Here is a 19340-nt window from a genome sequence, read left to right on the forward strand (position 1 = left end):
GTGCTTTTGCGCATGCATGTCACTATCACGACACTTTGCGTTCACATTAACAGGTCGTATTTGTTTGGTAATGTGATCCACATTAAAAATCGAATTGAAATGAATTGGGCATCATACCCTGCAGTGTGAACCTAGCCCAAGCCACTGCCGCCGAACCAGTAAGAGTTTTGACACCCACAGACTGGTTATGTTGTCCATGAAGCACACATGATCCTCTGTTGGTAACTTGGTTTCATATCCTATCTATGCTATTGTTTCATGGTTTGGCTATTCAATTCATGGTTTTGGAGGTTTTGCATGTTTTTTTCCAATTCAAGTAAAACATGAAGGAATTGATTAACAATGGTGTTAGTACTAATACCATATCTGTGTAAAATATTGGGCAAATGTCATAAATGAAAGCTACTGTTTCTTTTTCTGCAGCCTTTTACGTGAACATTCTATCGATGGAACAGGGTGGGCTCCCACCAGAACATTAAAGGTAAATAAATTATGTATATTTCAGAAAATGTTAGTGACGCATCACTGATCAATCCAAGGTTGCGTTTCAATTTGCCCACTCAAAAACAGAGTGAAGTGGAGTACAACAGTACATTTTAACAACATTCCTGAGGGTCTTGCATGTTGAAAAGCAATTGGTTGGATTTAATTTGGGATGTATTTTCCTGCCTCAACGATGAAACCATAAAGTAGTGAACTTCTTTGTCTTGGAACAATGGCAGCCATATGTTCATGTCATGAAGGTTCAACCTTAATGAACTGAATGTTTCTGTGAACATGTGGTGGAAATTGAAAACCCAGGAGAATACAGTAATTAGAGGTCTTACTGCTGAGGTTTGCTGAAGACAACTCTCTAAGCAATCTTTTTACTACTGTGCATTACTACAGTGTCGTAACACACTGGATGTTAACCAAAAATTTAGCCCCTGTTTTTGTACAATATGGCGCACGTCTTGTGTTAATGCACTGCTTGAGTCCAACTGTGTTCTTAAAACATCAATAAATACTACATAATACATAAATTTAAAAAAATGCTTGCACTTGCAAATTTGAAATTAAATCGCTGAAGTCCCTAATGACGTACATACAACATTCTGCAACCTGTTTACATACACTCGGGGAGGTAATCTACACGTCCCCAGCATGTTTAAAGAAAAAGAAATCCTGTTTGAGATAACCTTTCAAGATTCAATTGTTTTACAATGGTACCTGTATCTTGTTCCTGCATGTGATTTTACCCATTATATGGTCTGACATTTGACAGTTTTTTATTAACCAGCAAGAATATTAGGGGCAATCCACACAGAATGTATTAGATCGTTTCAGCCTTTCATCCACACGGAAACGGCGTTCTGGGTGCCCTGAAACGGTATTTTTTGATAACTGCTTCCATAGTGGGAAAATCTGAAAACACCGGCTTGTCATTTCCATGTAGACCAGTGAACCACTGCTTTACATAAACAATGCTGTCACTGACCCGTTGCCGTCACGTGACCACCAGCGAGCTTTGACGAGAAGCCAACATAATACAGTGGTCCCTCGTTTATTGCGGGGGTTAGGTTCTAAAAATAATCTGCAATAGGCGAAAGTAGTCAGCTTTATTTTTTGCAAAATTGCACTAAAAAAAGTCTGTGAAACAGCGAGGCCACAAAAGGTGAACCGAGATGTAGTATAGGACTACTGACGACTATATGAATATTTCAAATGGCATGATGACCCCATTCGACAGTCTCCTATTTTGTTGTCTTATACTCCAAAGTGACTCCCAGACGTAATTTCACTTTGTCGTAAGTCTAGATGAGCCTTGGAAAACTGAAGACGATGGTCTGATGCGCATGTGTTGTTTCTTCTTCTATAGTACGTCACGTGGTTCCATATGTGTGTCTGTTTACAGCGCCACACATAGGTGTGCTCTATGTAGTACATTGTTTTCACCCAGTGAGCCTTTCCCGTCTGGATGAAACCATTTAATAATTTGGCACACTGTGGACACAAATATTTTATTGTATATGCATATATAATATGTATGTATGTGTACATATAAATCAATGTACAGACCCTTTCCAAAAAATTAGAATGTCATGGAAAAGTTGTTTAATTTCCATAATTCCATTCAAAAAGTTAAACTTTCATAGATTATAGATTCAGGGCCCACAATTTAAACGATTTCAAGTGTTTATTTGTTTATTTTTACGTAATTTGGGCTTCCAGCTCATAAAACCCACGAAAACAGGAATTCAAAAAATTAGAATACTGTGAAGAAATCACCATTTACTTCTCAGTTTTTGCAGGAAAAAAAGAAAGAAATTAGGATCACATCAAATCAATCAAAATATGGTACTTCCAAAACGATATGTCAATCTTCAATACTTGGTTGGGAATCCCTTTGCCTTAATCACTGCCTCGATGCCACGTGGCATTGAAGCAATCAGCCTGTGGCATTGCCTGGGAGTTATGGAAGCCCAGATTTCCTTGATGCTTGCTGTCAGCTCTTCTTTGTTGTTGGGTCTGGTGCCCCTCATTTTCCTCTTGAGAATACCCCTTAGATTCTCCATGGGGTTTAGGTCCGGTGAGTTGGCTGGCCAGTCAAGCACTGTGATGGCATGGGCATCAAACCAGGTTTTGGTGCTTCTGGCCGTATGGGCAGGGGCCAGGTCCTGCTGGAAGATGAAATCTGCATCTCCATACAGATCCTCAGCAGAAGGAATCATGAAGTCCTCTAAAACATTCTGGTAGACTGTTGCTGTGACCTTGGATTTAAGAAAGCAGAGTTTACCAACACCTGCACCGGACATTGCACCCCAAATCATGACGGACTGTGGATATTTCACACTGGACCTCAGGCAGCTTGGGTTCTGTTCCTCACCCGTCTTCCTCCAAACCCTTGGACCTTGATTCCCAAATGAAAGGCACACTTTACTTTAATCGGAAAAGAGGACCTTGGACCACTGGCCAACAGTCCAGTCCTTCTCCTTGGCCGAGTGGAGACGCTTCCTACGTTGGCTCAGGTTCAGAAGTGGCTTGACCCGAGGAACCCGACAGTTGTAGCCCATCTCCCGGATGCGTCTGAATGTGGTGGTTTTTGAAGCTGTCACTCCCGCCTCATTCCACTCTTTCTGGATCTCTGCCAGATTCTTGAATCTTCTGTTTGATAATCCGCTGAAGCCCACGGTCATCTCTTTTGCTGGTGCATCTTCTCCTGCCACATTTTGCCCTTCCTCTAGACTTTCCATTGATATGCTTGGACACAGCACTCTGTGAACAACCAGCCTCCTTAGCTATGAACTTTTGTGGCTTACCCATCCTAAGGAGGGTATCAATGATGGTCTTCTGGCCAGTTGTCATGTCTGCAGTCTTCCCCATATTGAACCAAACTGAAGCAATTTAATGACACCTGGGGAAGCCTGTGCAGGTGATTTGACTTTAGTAGATGATTAGTGTGTGACACTCAGTTTAAAACATTCATGCCCTGCAAAATTTGGGCCGATTTCTTCACAGTATTCAAATTTTTTGAATTCCTGTTTTCGTGGGTTTAATGAGCTGGAAGCCCAAATTACGTAAAAATAAACAAATAAATACTTGAAATTGTTTAAATTGTGGGCCCTGAATCTATAATCTATGAAAGTTTAACTTTTTGAATGGAACTATGGAAATTAAACAACTTTTCCATGACATTCAAATTTTTTGGAAAGGGTCTGTATATGTGAAATACTTGTGACAGTTTGATTTTCTTTGTTTTTGTTTTTTTAGGATGTGGTCTGGGGATTGAACTCGTTGTTCACTGTGAGTTATTTTTTCAGTTTTATGGTTTTTCTATTGTCCCTAAAATGTAATGTACTGTATATTTATACTTGGAAGTGATTGTGAAGCAAATCAGCACCTAACCAGCAACCAGTTACGATTTCCGTGGCTCTTGAAACTTCTGGTCACAAAATGGCCTATATGTGACCAGAAGAGTGTGAAAAGTTCATGATAAATGTGACTAAACATTGGCAACTGTATTTATTGCATTACAGTATTTCCATAGTTTACGGTTAATTGCATAACACCGTAACCCTGTGTTAAGGTTCAATACTGGAACTGAATACTGAATACTGTAAAAATAGAAAATAATGACTACTGTCATTGTTTTCTATTTTTACATAGAATCGTACAGTGCATATTCAGGTTGTATACACTTTCCATTCCAATTTTGAGCATGTGTGCGCATGAGAGTGTATTTGATAGTCACTGGATCAAAATGTGTGCTAATATATGTTCAATTGGTCCTAGGTTTGTTCATTATTAAGATTAGCATATTGCTTCATGAGTTTTCCCCATCAGCGTGTTGAGCCGCACAATTTAAGTGTGGAAATAGTTCATCTATTTAGGTCACACCAGTGACGTTAGTCAAGCTCTAATTGAGTTAGAGAGTCACTGCTCATCTCCCTTCACGGCTGTAATGAGGCTATCAATTTTGACATGGGGGAAATAATCTTTGTTATTATAGGGGGTGCCTTGAGGTGTTAGCGACATACAGTATAAACAAGAAAATGAAATTAGATATTGTGCTTGTGGAAATGTCTCAACAGCCTCATGTCACCTCGTGCTACAACCTCCTGTTAGACTTCTTAAGTTTTAATTGTAATTCATTATGCGTGCCTCAAAAAGTGATTAAAAATGACCGCATGGATGGTCAGTCTTAGTCTTAAAATGTAATTGTGTATTTTTTGTAACTACCCTCATTAGCCTTGTGGTCATAACGTAAACACAACATAAACAAAGGTCTTTATCTCTCAAAACCCCACATAAAACAAGCCTTAATCTTTCATGATGTTTGTTGAATTGCTTGATGTTTTGTTTGTACTTGTTGCATAATTCAGTGTTGCAGCAGTGTATTATGCTAATATATGCTGTAATTTTCAGACTATAGAGCACACCAGTATGTAAGCCGCACCCACTAAAGAGCAAGATTTGTACATAAGCTGCACCTGTCTATAAGCCGCAGGTGTCCCATAACGTGGGATATTTAGTACACAGGAAGATGTTACACACAAAGATTTTTTTAAACTTTTGATTAAATAAATGTTTTTTTCCAAACAGTGTGTGTAAAATGGCTAGTTAAACAGTAGCCTACCAGAAAAGTCATTCATTGCAGTCTTCCTCTTCCTCCGGGGAACTAAAACAACCGAAATCGTCTTCTTCAGCGTCACAATTCAGCAGCCTCATAATTTCTTCGTCGCACACTTTGTCAGTCTCTCTGTCTCTCTCTCTTTTGTTGTCGCTCCTGTCATTTTTGTCTCGAGGCAAATTAGCCATTTAGCTTGAGCTATCTTCTCCATCACACAGTATTCCAGCCTTTCGAAACCCGTTGGTGATCGTGGATGGTTGGCGGTCCGAGCAGTCCAAACAGAAGCTGTAGTAATTCTACACCTGGGCAAACTTACTTAAGATGTTCCCGAGATTGCTGCATAAGACTTCAAAACGTGATATTAGCTTCCACGTCACTCGCCCATGTCATTACTTCTTGAAGCTGCACGCTAAGCATCATGGGAAATGTAGTTTGACCCATAAATTAGCCGCATCACTGTACAAGCCGCAGGGTTCAAAGCTTGAGAAAAAAGTAGCAGCTTATACACCGGAAATTACAGTAGTTTAAAACCAGAAACCTTTAATTGTGAAACACATTTCGGACCCAGAAAACACTTCCTGTTGTGCTGTTGTTATGTTTTATGTTTGCCTTTTTTTAAATATACCTTTTCCTCATGTCCTCCACTTCACCACCTGCAGGACTTGTTAAATTTTGATGATCCATTGAACATTGATGCGGCAGAACATCATCTGAGAGACAAGGTGGGTCTGTGCCACTTTTTTGTGTTTCCTAATCAGTCAAGAACATTTTGTGATTAATACTTGCTCATTAGAATGTTTTATATTTCATACTTTCAAAATAGCCGTCACCAATCTACTATATTTTTCTGTTTACTTTCTGTTTTCATACAACCGAAAAAGAAGTTTGGCCAGAAAAACTTGTGCCCCCCGGGGAGGTTAATTCTAATGAATTTATCGTTATGATTCATGAACAAGAAAATTATTTCGCTTCACTTTTGCCACACACACACGCACGCACGCACGCACAATTTACCTGTAAGTTAGATTGACAATGCTGCCACTGGGGTTGCACATCTCTTTGTGACAGATGATTCGATATGCTTCTAGATTCATGGGTTATGATACGATTTAAAAATGCTATATTTGTAAAACAAAACAATTTGATACAGTGTACAAGCGATACAATTCGGTTTTACGGTTAACATTTATTGATGTATACTGTACATTAATCTTACATTACAATATAAAGAAGGCAATTTTTAGAAAAGTGACATCCGTACAGTAGTTTAAAATGTGTAAAAGACCACATCATATCCCCGAGCATGCTATAAGGCACTGGTAAATTAAAGTCAAAAGTCGAACAACAACGCAATTACAAGTAAAAAATATTTATTTTTAGACACTGACCAAAAAAAAAGACTTGCTGAATTAAAATGTTTTTGTTTGATGGGATTAAATAAATATATATCAATAAAAAACAGAAGTCATAGCCTTCAGTTCAATCAATAAAAAGAAAGGAATAAATATTTCAATGCTAAATAAAAAGCTAAAATTAAAAGTGACAAAAATTTGTCCAAGCAAAGGTAAGTAAATAGCATTATTTGCCACATGGCTGCAATGAAAATGCATACTGGAAAGGCCCTAATAATAGTAACCTTGCAACACTGCAGCCGGAGCATAGTGTTTTGAACACTCAAGGTAGGTAACAAAGGTGCAACATTTAAAAGTAAACAAGTTACAAACTAAAAAAGGTTAGCAGCAGCCCTTAAAAAAAAAAAAAGGGTACCATACTCATCTCTGTTATTCTCGCTGGTCACGATTTGGCTTTTGATATGTTGAAAAATGTTGCCGCTCCATTGTCATCGTCAGTCATGGTAAACTACGGAGCATGTGCTGGAACTGTCCGTGGCCAGGTCAGGCGCTCATGTTTTCTTTTAAGAGATGCACTGTCAATTTCATGATACTCAGGACATGCCTCTAAAATGGATTAATCTAAGGATTTATGGCTGATTCTTATCGGTCTTATCCCCCTTGTCAGACAGGATATCCGGTCGTATTGGTTTGTCTTTCACGACTCTAGTAACTGCTCAACTGTACAGTTCAATAGTTCAGATAGATTGTACCATTAGAGGGCGCTCACCCCTCTCATACAAAAATGCTGCTGTGTCAGTGTGCTTGAGCTTTACATTTACAACCTTACTCACTCAACACAAACCAACAGGTGGTCTTCAACCCAAATGCCTACCTCACTCATGATGCCACCAAAGATAAAACAAGTAACACGGTGAACACCATGTAACTGCACCACATGGACTATGCGGCTAGTAAATGCTCACATGCAAACATACCTACATACAAAACAATGCCAGCATGCTGAATAACTTCCTGTTGGGGAGTGTAAGTACAGGCTACCCAGCATTCCTTGCTTTAGGTGTTAAGTGGGACCAAGCACAGAACAATTGCCCTTGTGTGAGTTTACCCTCAGTGAAATCCAATATGCCTGTATTGTTTCAAGAGCCAGGTAACGACTGCATGACATATCTTTCATGATGTGAACTCTACATTAACCAAATTCTGCATGCTCGACAATTTTTCAGTTAAATCAGTTTACCATGCTCATCCCTATCCTAAATAATTTTTTGAAAGGAGTACTGCTCACCAGTATTTGTATTTCTCATCTTTTCTTAACAGAAGGGTAATATGTGTTAAATGCTAATATCAGCTGCAGCTGTGTGACTGCTGCTGCACACTAGGTGTTACAGGCTTTGGCAAGTAGCCTTATGTGCTTGTCACTTAAGAGTGGTGTTACATTGAGATGTACGCTGGGAGCAGACAGATGGTGTTTTAAAAAGTGTCTTGTCCTTGCACAACCATCTAACTCGTTGCCTCTGGGGTGTACAGCAAGCTTGACAATTCACCAAAACGCCTGGTGTATGGAGCCAGAACCCTGACATGAAATACTGGCATTGTAGGAAAAGATGTATTGACTGGGAAACAAGTAATGGCACTGAGAAAGATTCACTTGAAAAATAAAATTGACATTAGATTTGGATATTTTTCATCTAATGATGTAGCACTCTTTATCCAATGACTTAGTTTTTCAGAAGGGTTGTTGTTTTTCAGTTTCAACTTCTTGGTTTTCACATTCAATTTGTTTTTTTTCATTTTCAATGGCAGGGATTTGACATCTAGAGGAGCATGATAGCATCACTGTCTAAAGCTGGACACACTACGTGTTTGTTGAACAACTCAGACACACATCGAGTGTTTTGACAAGCCCTAAGTATTATAATGATAACAAGAGATCAAGATAGTTAAGTGACACTTTTAAAAGTGTTAAATGACACTTTAAAACGTAGGTTAGCATGAATGTGATAGCCACTTCACAATTTTTTTTTATTTGCACCATAATAAGGAACACAGTGAACGTCAACACAAGACACTAGTGCTACATCGAGTGCCGCGACCTGAGCAAGTGCCGCACGACAGAGAGGCGATGCCGATGCATGTTTTTCAAAATAAAGGACAGTGAAACATTTTTATGATATTTTAAATTGTTTTCAAACTAACTGTGGTCAATATGTGCGCAAATAATAATCTATATATGTATCTATATAGCATATGCAGTATATACATTCATACAATATATTACTTAACATTGTTTTCAAGTACATTTTTAAGCTGTGGTATCTTGTACTTTTTAGTGGCCAGCCGCCACGATCAATTACGTGTAGTGGAAACCCTGCTTTTGTCTTTGCACGCAGATAACCATTCACAGATGGTCGGAAATCACAAAAGTACACATAACTGCCAGGTCACTAATCCTCTGAAAGCAACAGTAATAACTTAGCAGCGTAGTGGTCTTATTATTGATATGAAAAGGATTGCTAGTGCTTTGGCTTTTGTTTATTGCTGTTTCATTTAATTCTTGTATTTACTGTTGTATTACTGCATTTTATGTCCTTCATGTGTTCTGTGTACAGTGTGAGTGACGTAGGATTTAATTTAGATAAATTCTGACTTACACCAAAGCTCGACTACTTGTAACATCACAGTCTAGGAACAGAACTCGTACCTAACCCGAGTAGGAGTTTTAAAAAATAACACTACAGCTTGTGCACTGTAAAGAGTGAAGAAATGAAGAAATAGTGCTAAAAATAAATAATTTTTTGCATTTAAATTTATTTTTAAATTTTACATTAATTTAATACAACCAATTACAGGAAGTAAAATTACTCATAAAAATTTTGACTGAATTGCACAATAAATGTGTAATTTCTTTAGGTAGTTTGAGTAATAACTTATTGGTCGCATTCAATGAAACTTACTGCTTAGTATTGTCGCAATAATGAATATATTGGGAAAAATTAACATCTATAATACCCTGACAAATCCAATGGAATAGAAGAAGACAGACTTTTTGCACATTAAATATGCAGAACATTTCACATTACATTCAAAAGTCAACTCATCGCAAAGTATCAATATCAATATTTCGTCCCACCGTTATATACAGTGCATGTATATCTATATCTACATCTGTTGTTTATGATAATAAATGGCAGTATCCAGGTGCTCACCCTTTTACTAGTCCTCAAGCTTCTTTGCCTGTCACCACCTGTGCTCAACAAAACTATGTTACTTGACCTGGTGCTGAAAAAAACACTCTGTGTTTGAACTGAGACATAGAGAAAGACAATAAAACACACATTTTTCTGGCATGGCACGGTGCGCAGCCTATCAAACAAGCTCATTTTATGCCCTGACATTTTCACCAGACAGAATTCCCAGTGTCATAATGTGTTGTTTCTTCCCCACACCTTTGCACCTCCCCTCTTTTTTTGCTTCTTTTCTATTTTTTCCATTCACTCCTGCCCTTTTGCTTTCAGCCTGTTTATCTGATATGTATATCCCTGGACTGTGCTTTGCTTAGTGTTTACCTTTTACCAGCTGTTGTACTTTGTCCCCAAAGGCTTTAATTTGTTTTCCCTTCCCCCCCGATGCACGTTTGATGCTTTTAATACCTGCAGAGATCATTAGGCGAGAGTAGAGCTAATTGCCCTCGATGGGTGGAATATTGCCAAAAGTTGTTGTCTAAAAGTTTTTAATAGACTGCCGAGTTTGCATAGATTCTTCAAGTTATTGAATGCACAACTAGTGCGTTTTTTTAGGATTAAAAAAAATCTAGGTTAAATAGTGGTCTTGGGCATTCTTTATTGACTTTGGTGAGCTGAATTTAACTTTCATTTCAAGATTTCATGATCTTAGGCCAAAAAATTTACTACTACTCCAACTATTTGACTTAATTCATCTGAATTTCTTCATCCTGTTTCCCTGTTTCCCTGTTGACATCAGCCTAGACGACCAGTCGGCTACTATTGCAGAGGTTCCAAAGTGTGGTGTGAATTAATTATGTTCATTATTTGTTAACTTACAAAAGCTAAGACACAAGCATGAAAACATCGACAGCTGAAAATATTTTTTAAATCGCAATTTGCTTTGAAAAGGTCAGTTGTAAACAGGGAGGGCGTGTTTGTGCATGTGGATCTGCACAAACATATTATTGGGAAATGATGAGGGTTGCCGAAGTAGATCAACGGCCTGTATAAATAATAGCATCGGCTGCTGTGTGTTTGTATACACTGTTTTGTGTTCCAGAACATACAATGTGTGAGCAGAAGGTTGTGACTCTCGGTTGGTCAGCATTTTGGGCATCTAAGTTGTTAACTTTGACTTTTTTTTTAAATGACTTGTGCAGCGAAAACTGCAGGGAAAAAGTACTAGTAGTACGTATTGAAGTTATTGCAGGATGTATTATTATTATATTTATTTAGATTGTTAAATAAAATGTGCAATTTGGCATTATTGAAATGCATAAAATAAAATATACTAATACAGTGGAACCTTGGTTAGTGTCATTGATCTGTTTCAGAAGGTCCGTCTATAACCGAAACGTACTCTGACCAAATACATTTTTCCTCTAAGAAATAATGTCAATCCAGTTAGTCCGTTCCAGAAAGCCATAAATTTTAATACAAAACACGTTTTTATAGTTTTACAATTATAGTTTTACATACAGAAAACAATTTAAAATGTATATAAATTACGACTGAAAGAGATAAATGAGCATTTAACATCAGACCTCACAAAACGGTCTGTTATGTTTTTCTCCTGCTGTATCCCTGCGCACTGTCGCCCGTGCATTCATGTGTATGTGATGAAGACGCACTCATCTTCTTCCGCTGTGGAACACATACGTAAACAAGATGGCCGTGGCGCTCCGTCGCGGAAGAAGAGTGGCATTACCGCGAGTGTCTTAATTCCATGTTCTGCAAGTTCTCTATTTCATCTCCAGATGTTTCTTCCTCCTTGAAAACTATTGACACATCGCTCAAATATTTCCTATAATCACTGTAAACATCTTCTGTCTTGTCCTTCCTCTCATGTTTGTTTACTCTGCTTAAGAGTAAATAAATCTTTGCCGACGTCACTTTGAAAACGCCCCTTTTCTAAGGCGTTCAGTCCATCATGGCGCCCACCACGTACTATAAATGTACAGTAATTGTTACGAATTTACCGTTCGTTACACTTGCAACAACTGTGGCATTGTGCCATGTGATGCACACTTTGGAGTGGCCTTTTATTGTAGCCAGCCCAAGGCACACGTGTGCAATCATCATGCTGCCTAATTAGCATGTTGATATGCCACACCTATGAGGTGGATTATCTCGGCAAAGGAAAAGTGTTCACTTACAAAGATTTTTCAACAATATTTGAGACAAATAGGCCGTTTGTGTACATAGAAGAAGTTTTATATCTTTTTAAGTTCAGCTAATAAATGATGCAAGCAAAAATTAACATGTTTTTTTTTTATTTTTGTTGAGTGTATTGTATATGTGTGAGGTGGCGGGGAGCACAACAAGTTTCATATCCAAAAAAGTGTGGGATGCAGGGAAAAAGTTTGCACGGATGTACTGTATATTCTTTTGGCAACCAGCCATCAGAAAAAACTGCTCAGCTATTTGCTTACCAAAGACCACACAACAGTACACTCATAGTGTACTACTCATACTTTCTTCTTTAATTCTTCGTTTTGTAATATAACGGCTTTATTACCATAATATTTTGACTTTATTCCCATAATATTATAACCTTTTCCCCAACAAAATTTTCTGAAAATTACAACTTTTCTTTGTTTGTTTCTCATATTATGACTTTAAAAATCACAGATTTTTAAAAATATTTTGACTTTATTCTTGTAAAATTACTGCTGTTTTTTTGTGTTTTTTTTTTTTTTTTTTTTAAGTTTTCTTGTTATATTTTTTTTTTTTTTTTTTTAAACAGCCGTGGGCCACAAGTGGCCTCCGGGCTGCACTTTGGACATCCCTGCCTTAGAGGGACATATCCTTCATCAGCTGTAGGATTTATCCATCATCTGTCTGGGGACACTCAATCTCTTGTCCCTACTGCTCATTTTCAGCGGCGGCTTTTCTGAATTCTGCTCATGCACACGTACAAACACTCCCATACACACAAACTAATGCATAAACATTGACTGTCAACAATATAAGCCACGTCTGCATAAGCTAATGAGATCCAAGACACAGGATGCATTCAAAAACCTGTCTTTACATAGATAATAATTTTCAACTTTGTTTGATACTGTCAGATTTGCATTTGAAGTTATACATCACTGCATTCTACAACCATTATTATTACTTTTTGGATCGATGAGAAATGTGCAATTTTGTCAAAGAGTTGTTGAGGAAAAAATACATCATGGCAGCAGTGATGATGAGATGAAGAAGAAGCTTGGGGGTTCCAAATACCTGTGTATCCTGCAAGGATCAGATAATACTAGGAGGGATCAGCCCTAGAAGAGCAGGTTAATACGATGGAAATATAGTTGATGAAAGTCAAATCTAATTAAAAGGACATGACAGACGTGGCAGGTGGGTTTTCATTCTGATTTATTCTGCCTTTAATGTCACAAAGCTTGACACTTTCATCAAGAACTTAACAGAATAATGTTAATTCCTCAACTTAACCAGTTTGCTGATTTGGAGTGTGTCGGACAACAATAACCTGTTTTGTTTTTGCAATAGAGAGATTGTTGATAGACCACCACCCTTAGCATGGCTACGTGTGAGCCATGCATAATGTATTCTTCTTCTGTAGTTCTCGAGGGACTCTCCTGTTGACGGACCAAACTACATTTGTAATTAATTTATGGGAGCATGTGCGTAACCACAAAATGCCAAAACTCAGAACTCTGTAAATCAGGGACCATCTGTATTTGCGTACGTTCATGAATGGTCTTGACCTTAGGAAAGGAGAGGGAAATATGGAAAGCCATTTTTACCCTTCTAAAAGTGTAGAACAATAATGTCTAATCCATTTCCTTTGAATATCTATGTTATATTATTATTCCTTTACTGTGAAGAGCACAGTTGATTTGTCCACCCATAAATGAAATGTCAATGAGGTTGGTCCAAGCATTAACTGTTCTCTATAATATCCTTCTAACAGTCGTTGTACAATTTAACAGTAAATACAATACAAAACAGAATAGAAGACAGAAAGCTATCCGAGTCTGAGGCCCAACTGAATGTCTCCACATTAAATCTACTCTCAACACAAACAAAATAAATGACCTCAAGCTTACTGGTTCTTATGGAAAAATATGATCATGTCACCATGATCATAGGCTAGTAGCAGTCCAACAAATGTAAACACAACTGACGTAGTGCAGAGATGCTGATGTGCTAACTTTGCTAGCCTGGTTAACATCACTCTGTCCAGTTTCCATTTGTGTGTAGGGTTATGATCAAGGGGTAGGAGAAACTCTGTCTGAATGTTCTGAACTCCTCTTTCTTTGCCCGTGTTGTATTGAGCTTCCCAGAGACGTTGTGCCGTGGTGGCGGTCTTATCCCAGAAAATCTTATGAGCAGTTGTATACTCTTTGTCCATACAGTAATCCCTCGTTTATTGTTGTTAATTGGTTCTAGACCTGACCGTGATAAATTAATTTCCGCGAAGAAGGATTCCTTATTTATTAATGCAATATTTTTGTAGTACAAGCATAGACAACCTGTTTACGACCTTCTAAATAAGATTTGTAACATTATTGGAGCCCTCTAGGCATGAAATAACACCCCTATAGTCACTTTTACACTTGTATTACCCAATATAGTAGACATAAGAGACTGTAAGACATATTAGACATTCTCATCAATGTAATATTACTGACACTTAGTGACCAGAGTAGAATACTACATATAAGAATGTGTCTTCTGAATGCCTAATATTTGTGTTTTACTTCATTTGGCCTTTTTATGCTTGAAAATGCTTAATTTAGGCAAACAATGTGCACAATTTGCTTGAATATGCATATGTTTTGACTAATAATAAGCTATATTCAACTACGAAAGAGCGATGATTTATTGTGTGAATGCCCCGCAGGCTTATCAAGTTCTTCACAATTTTTCGACTGTTTATTATCCATCCATTTTTTATGCCACTTATCCTCACTAGGGTCGCGGATATGCTGGAGCCTATCCCAGCTGACTTTGGGCGAGAGGCGGGGTACACCCTGGACTGGTCGCCAGTCAATCGCAATGCACATATAGACAAATATTCACACTCACATTCATACCTATGGATAATTTTGAGTTACCAATTAGCGTAACATGCATGTTTTTGGAATGTGGGAGGAAACCGGAGTACCCAGAGAAAACCCATGCACGCCTGGGGAGAACATGCAAACTCCACACAGAGATGCCCAACAGAGATTCGAACCCAGGTGTCCTGACTGTGTGGCCAACATGGTAAATGTAAATGTGCGTACGCAACTCCAACCCACGTCACGCCTTCTCCATGCCTTCAATTCGTTATAAATGGTCAAAGCAAAGTGGCTCATGAATGCAACGTCCATATTTAATCACCCTTGATTGCGTTTTGCTCAGTTCATGAATCATGGCTGCTGAGAAGCCGAAGACGAAGAAGCACAACTTCACCGAAACTTAGGTGGAAATCCTATTTGGAGAGCTGGAGGCCCATTAAAACATAATACTTGGAGGACACAGCAGTGGCATAACAAGAGGAAGATGAGCGAGTCCGCTGTCAAAAGTGTCAGTGGAAGGTGGTGCACCGTGGTAGAACTAAAAAAATGTTTTTTAAAAAGTGGTCGGATATCAAGGCGTACCCATTTCCATTTTTTGTGAACATGTTTCTACATTTTTGCTAATTGACACCACATTTTAGATGAACATAATCTTAGCAAAGTCTGTTTCATTTAAAGGTGGACGCAATGACTGAAAACGGGGATGAAATTATGTCAAATTGATTGCTGTAATTCCAAACGGATATTTCAAAAACATTTAACTTAATGATGACATTAACACCATCAAAAGATTACATGTATTCTAATTATTTTATGAGGCACTACTGTTGTGTATTATTTCAAAGCACAACAAAAGAAAACCCCATCATTTGGGGGGGAAATTCGTGGACATTGCTATCATGCTAATATTTGCATAGTAGCATGTTTAGTCAATTTTATAGGTAGATACTATTCTTCTAGGCTTTAGCATGCTAACATTAGCATGTTAGCATTGCTAGCATGCTAACATTAGCATACGTACGATTTTCATGAATATGAATATGAACTTCAGCAGACACACCTATCATGCTAGGTGTTAACCTGTCAACGTTAGCATTGTTAGCATTCTTAAGTCATTCAAACCCTTCCTCTGCTCATTTACCTTTCAGCACTTTATAGAAATAAGAACATGGTAGACCTGAACTTCATGAGTTGGTTGACATAGACGGGTTGTCGACATAAACGGGATCGACTTAAGCGGGTTCCACTGTACGATGTGTGATTAAATTAAGTGTCTTGCCTCCATAAATTCTCATCCGTGTTATTACGATTAACACTAACACTGTATCCTGACTTTGTCTGTCTCCCTTCAGGAGGATTTCCGTAATAAAGTTCAAGATTACATCCAGCACTACGCCAGATGATAAACGCATCGTGCTGCACCAAACTGCTCCACATTTGCCTCAGCTTATCTCGGCCAGGTTCACACCGAATCAGTAGCTGGCCGTCGTAACGTTCTACTCTGCTCACCTGATTGCAATAAACCTCAACATTTTTAAACAGCAGAACAGTCAAGTTTTGAGGAGGGACACGTCTACACAAAGCACTATGCTTTATTTTGGAGTGTTTTGGGGAGGACAGTGTCTGATCCGTGTGATGCAGTCACTGAATGAAGCTGCTGGCTTGATGCTAAAACAGCCAATGTCTTGCGACGTGATGAATCACAATGAACGTCTGTATTTGTTTTAAAGATGAATAACTATAAGAAGGTTTATATGTGTCAACAGTTGTGATGTTCCAGTGCCTGCAATGGTCGTGTTGGGAAAGAGAAAATGAACACATTTACACGTTTCTTTCCATGTTGCGCTATGCTATTACGGTAGTCCTCATGTACACGTGCTGCAAATCATACAGCTCCCAGCTCACAAGACAGCATTTGAATGATTAGCACCATATCGTCTGTTTGTTGTCATTCTCTTGCATGTTCACACATATAACTTTGATCACCTTTGTATGTTTCCCTCTTATATGCAGAGGAAGTGACTACTGTACTACAACTGGACATACTGACACATTTTGTCTTCTGCTGATTGTCGTTCCGTCTGTTTTCATCTGTCTGATGTCATTGTGTCACACAAAAACGCACACATAATCACATGTACCTTCACAATGGATCTGAACAAAAAACTATATTGTCTTCCTAATTTGCCCAAAGACGTTGAAAAATACCGCCCATTTGCCCTTACTTAAACCATTTTTGACCCCTAAATGCAATATTGCATTGTTTTATTTGATTTAAGAATATAAGGTATGGTTGTGGTCTCCAGCAATTTGGATTTAGAGTTAAAAAGCTGCAGGGGTTTTTAAACCTGATCTATTTTAACACATATACAGTATATCCTAATGAGTCCAAGCGGTGGATAGATGGCATCAAAAAGTCAACAATTCAAAGTGTGATGATATTTTAACGTTATGTTTTACTGTGTGAGCCAGTACAGTAAAACCGTTCACCACTTTGCTATAGTGAGTGTAGACAGTGAACACACCATAATGTACAACCAATGAGACCGCAGTAAAAAGAAAATTAAAAAGTTCCAAATTAATGTGACCGTACGTGGACATATAATTTAGTAATACCGTAAAAATGAAATATATGTACGGTAAGCTGGTTGCATAATCCTGCATTCCTAAAAATGACTACTTTGTTGATTTTTGAAGTACAATTTGTTCTACAGTAAAGCTTTTGACAAAAAATGAAACGTACGGCAATTTTTCCCATAGGAAATAATGTAAATGTAATTTATTTGTTGCAGAAACCCAAAAATGTTACAAAATGAATTTTATAGAGAATAATTATAGGTTTACATGTATGACTGGATGGAACTCATTGTTGATGGGCACTTCGTTTTGCAGAATGCCGCAGTGGAACCTCAGTTAGCGTATGCCTCGGTTAGTGTCTTTTTCGCTCAAAGTTTTTCCTCGGTTTGCGAACATTTTCTGGTTGGCGTGCGTTTTGTCATGTTGTTAACACACTGCGTGAGTTACATACCGTTAGAAAATTAAGGCAAAACTTTCGATGAAAACCGAGGTTTGACTATTTTTTATTAGCTTTTTTAAAAAAAATGTAATGGGTACGTCATGTCCTACTACTACATGTAGTATCTGCAGTGCTGGGAAATCAAGCAGCATTTGTGGTCTTAGGTGCAGACTGCTTTGCTCGAGGACAACTTGTTCTTTCGTGCTGGTGGTGATTCTCCTTTGCTAAGCTGAGTAACACATCCAGTGAGCCTTTGCCATTGTGGGAATTGGCTAGTGAAAACCAGCTGCGTATGTATGTGAGAGATGAGAATACAGACTGCCACATGCTGAGCCAGCGACACTTTGTACATCTGCATCTAGCCACCAATTTGTCTCCTACCTTTGAGCACCGAACTGCTTTTCTCCTTCCATTCTTTGTGTTTACATGTCGGCATGAGGAAATGTGATGATGAAAGATGACGTTCAGTGCGCGTGTGTTTGTGTGTTTTCAAGTAATGTGACTTGGTGGCATGCTTTGACTCCCTCCAGCCCGTTCTTTTTCTTTGTGTCGAGAATTGCAGTCCACAGTCAAAAAGTGTGAATTATTGTTACGGCAGAACATGTGATGGCGTGCACCTTTGCCAAGATAAAAGGATTGAAAAGTATGACAACACGAGTAAACGAAGCCAATGTGAGCAGGATGTTGCGGTGTTTGCCCAGTATTCATTTTAGCCTTACTAACACTGACGTTGCATTGCATGTCCTTTATTTTGGCGGTGTGGAGTGATTTATTTTTCCAAGGCTGCTGTTTGGGAAATCTGCATGGGCACACACATATTTGGGCTAGGTGAGAATTAAGATTGAAAGCCAGTTCTTAAAATTCTCAACTGCGTCTCTCTCAGATTGTATATGCATTTTTTAAAGAAGTATTAAAGAGGATATAAAGCCTACTGTGTGTTGCGTGATGTACTTTTATTGAACAACACAGTCTAAACTGCCGTAGTCTTCCATCCACAGGTAATTTGACTACTGCACTTGCTAAAGTGTAGGAAAATACACAACATCCAGAGGCGGGGTACACCCTGGTTTCCAGCCCCTGTCACAAGGTACACACAACCATTCACACTCATCATGCACACTTACCTTTATCTACTTTGTATTTTATTTAAGAGTTTTCAGGGGGAGGCTGCTTCAAATTGAATCTGTTTTCCTACAACCTGACTGTGTGGTACTCGGGGTGCCCTAGACTAGAAGTGTCTCCACAGAGTGGTAAGGACAGCAGAAAGATCATCGTCTGCCACCTCACGCTTCCTCAACGGGATAATGACAATTATATTGGACAGCTAGCACCCAGGACACCACCTCTTTCAACTGCTGCCCTCTGGCAGGTGGTATCTAGCAGCCGAGGCTCGGACAAAAACAAGGAGGGATGGTTTCTTCCCCACAGCCATATGTGTCCTCAACAGCCATGGACACACTCTAAACTAGTGAGTGTGCCGTTTCTCACCTTGATCAATACGCTGGCACTTTCGGGCTACTGAGGTGAGAAACACTATTGAATTCAAGAAATCCATCCATCCATTTTCTATACCGCTTCTCCTCATTAGGGTCGCGGGGTATGCTGGAGCCT

The 19340-nt window shown here is 38.6% G+C and overlaps 1 protein-coding gene across 5 annotated transcripts in view; it reads left to right on the plus strand.

Annotated features, from left to right (window-relative positions):
* The window catches only part of ube2f (ubiquitin-conjugating enzyme E2F (putative)), a 38882-nt gene extending 19759 nt beyond the window's left edge, over positions 1-19123 (plus strand). For 2 of the 5 annotated variants that reach the window (XM_054787807.1, XM_054787810.1), the window contains 4 exons: positions 424-481; positions 3751-3783; positions 5770-5832; positions 16066-18660. In XM_054787807.1, the coding sequence (XP_054643782.1) occupies positions 424-481; positions 3751-3783; positions 5770-5832; positions 16066-16116 (205 nt within the window). In that variant the 3' untranslated portion in view covers positions 16117-18660. Of the gene's footprint in view, positions 1-423; positions 482-3750; positions 3784-5769; positions 5833-16065; positions 18661-18727 lie in introns of those variants that run through there. The other 3 variants (XR_008572494.1, XM_054787808.1, XM_054787809.1) reach the window with 3 other exon arrangements.
* The last annotated feature ends 217 nt before the right edge of the window (positions 19124-19340 follow it).

Source organism: Dunckerocampus dactyliophorus, chromosome 9 (assembly GCF_027744805.1).
Source record: "Dunckerocampus dactyliophorus isolate RoL2022-P2 chromosome 9, RoL_Ddac_1.1, whole genome shotgun sequence".
Classification (NCBI taxonomy): domain Eukaryota; kingdom Metazoa; phylum Chordata; class Actinopteri; order Syngnathiformes; family Syngnathidae; genus Dunckerocampus; species Dunckerocampus dactyliophorus.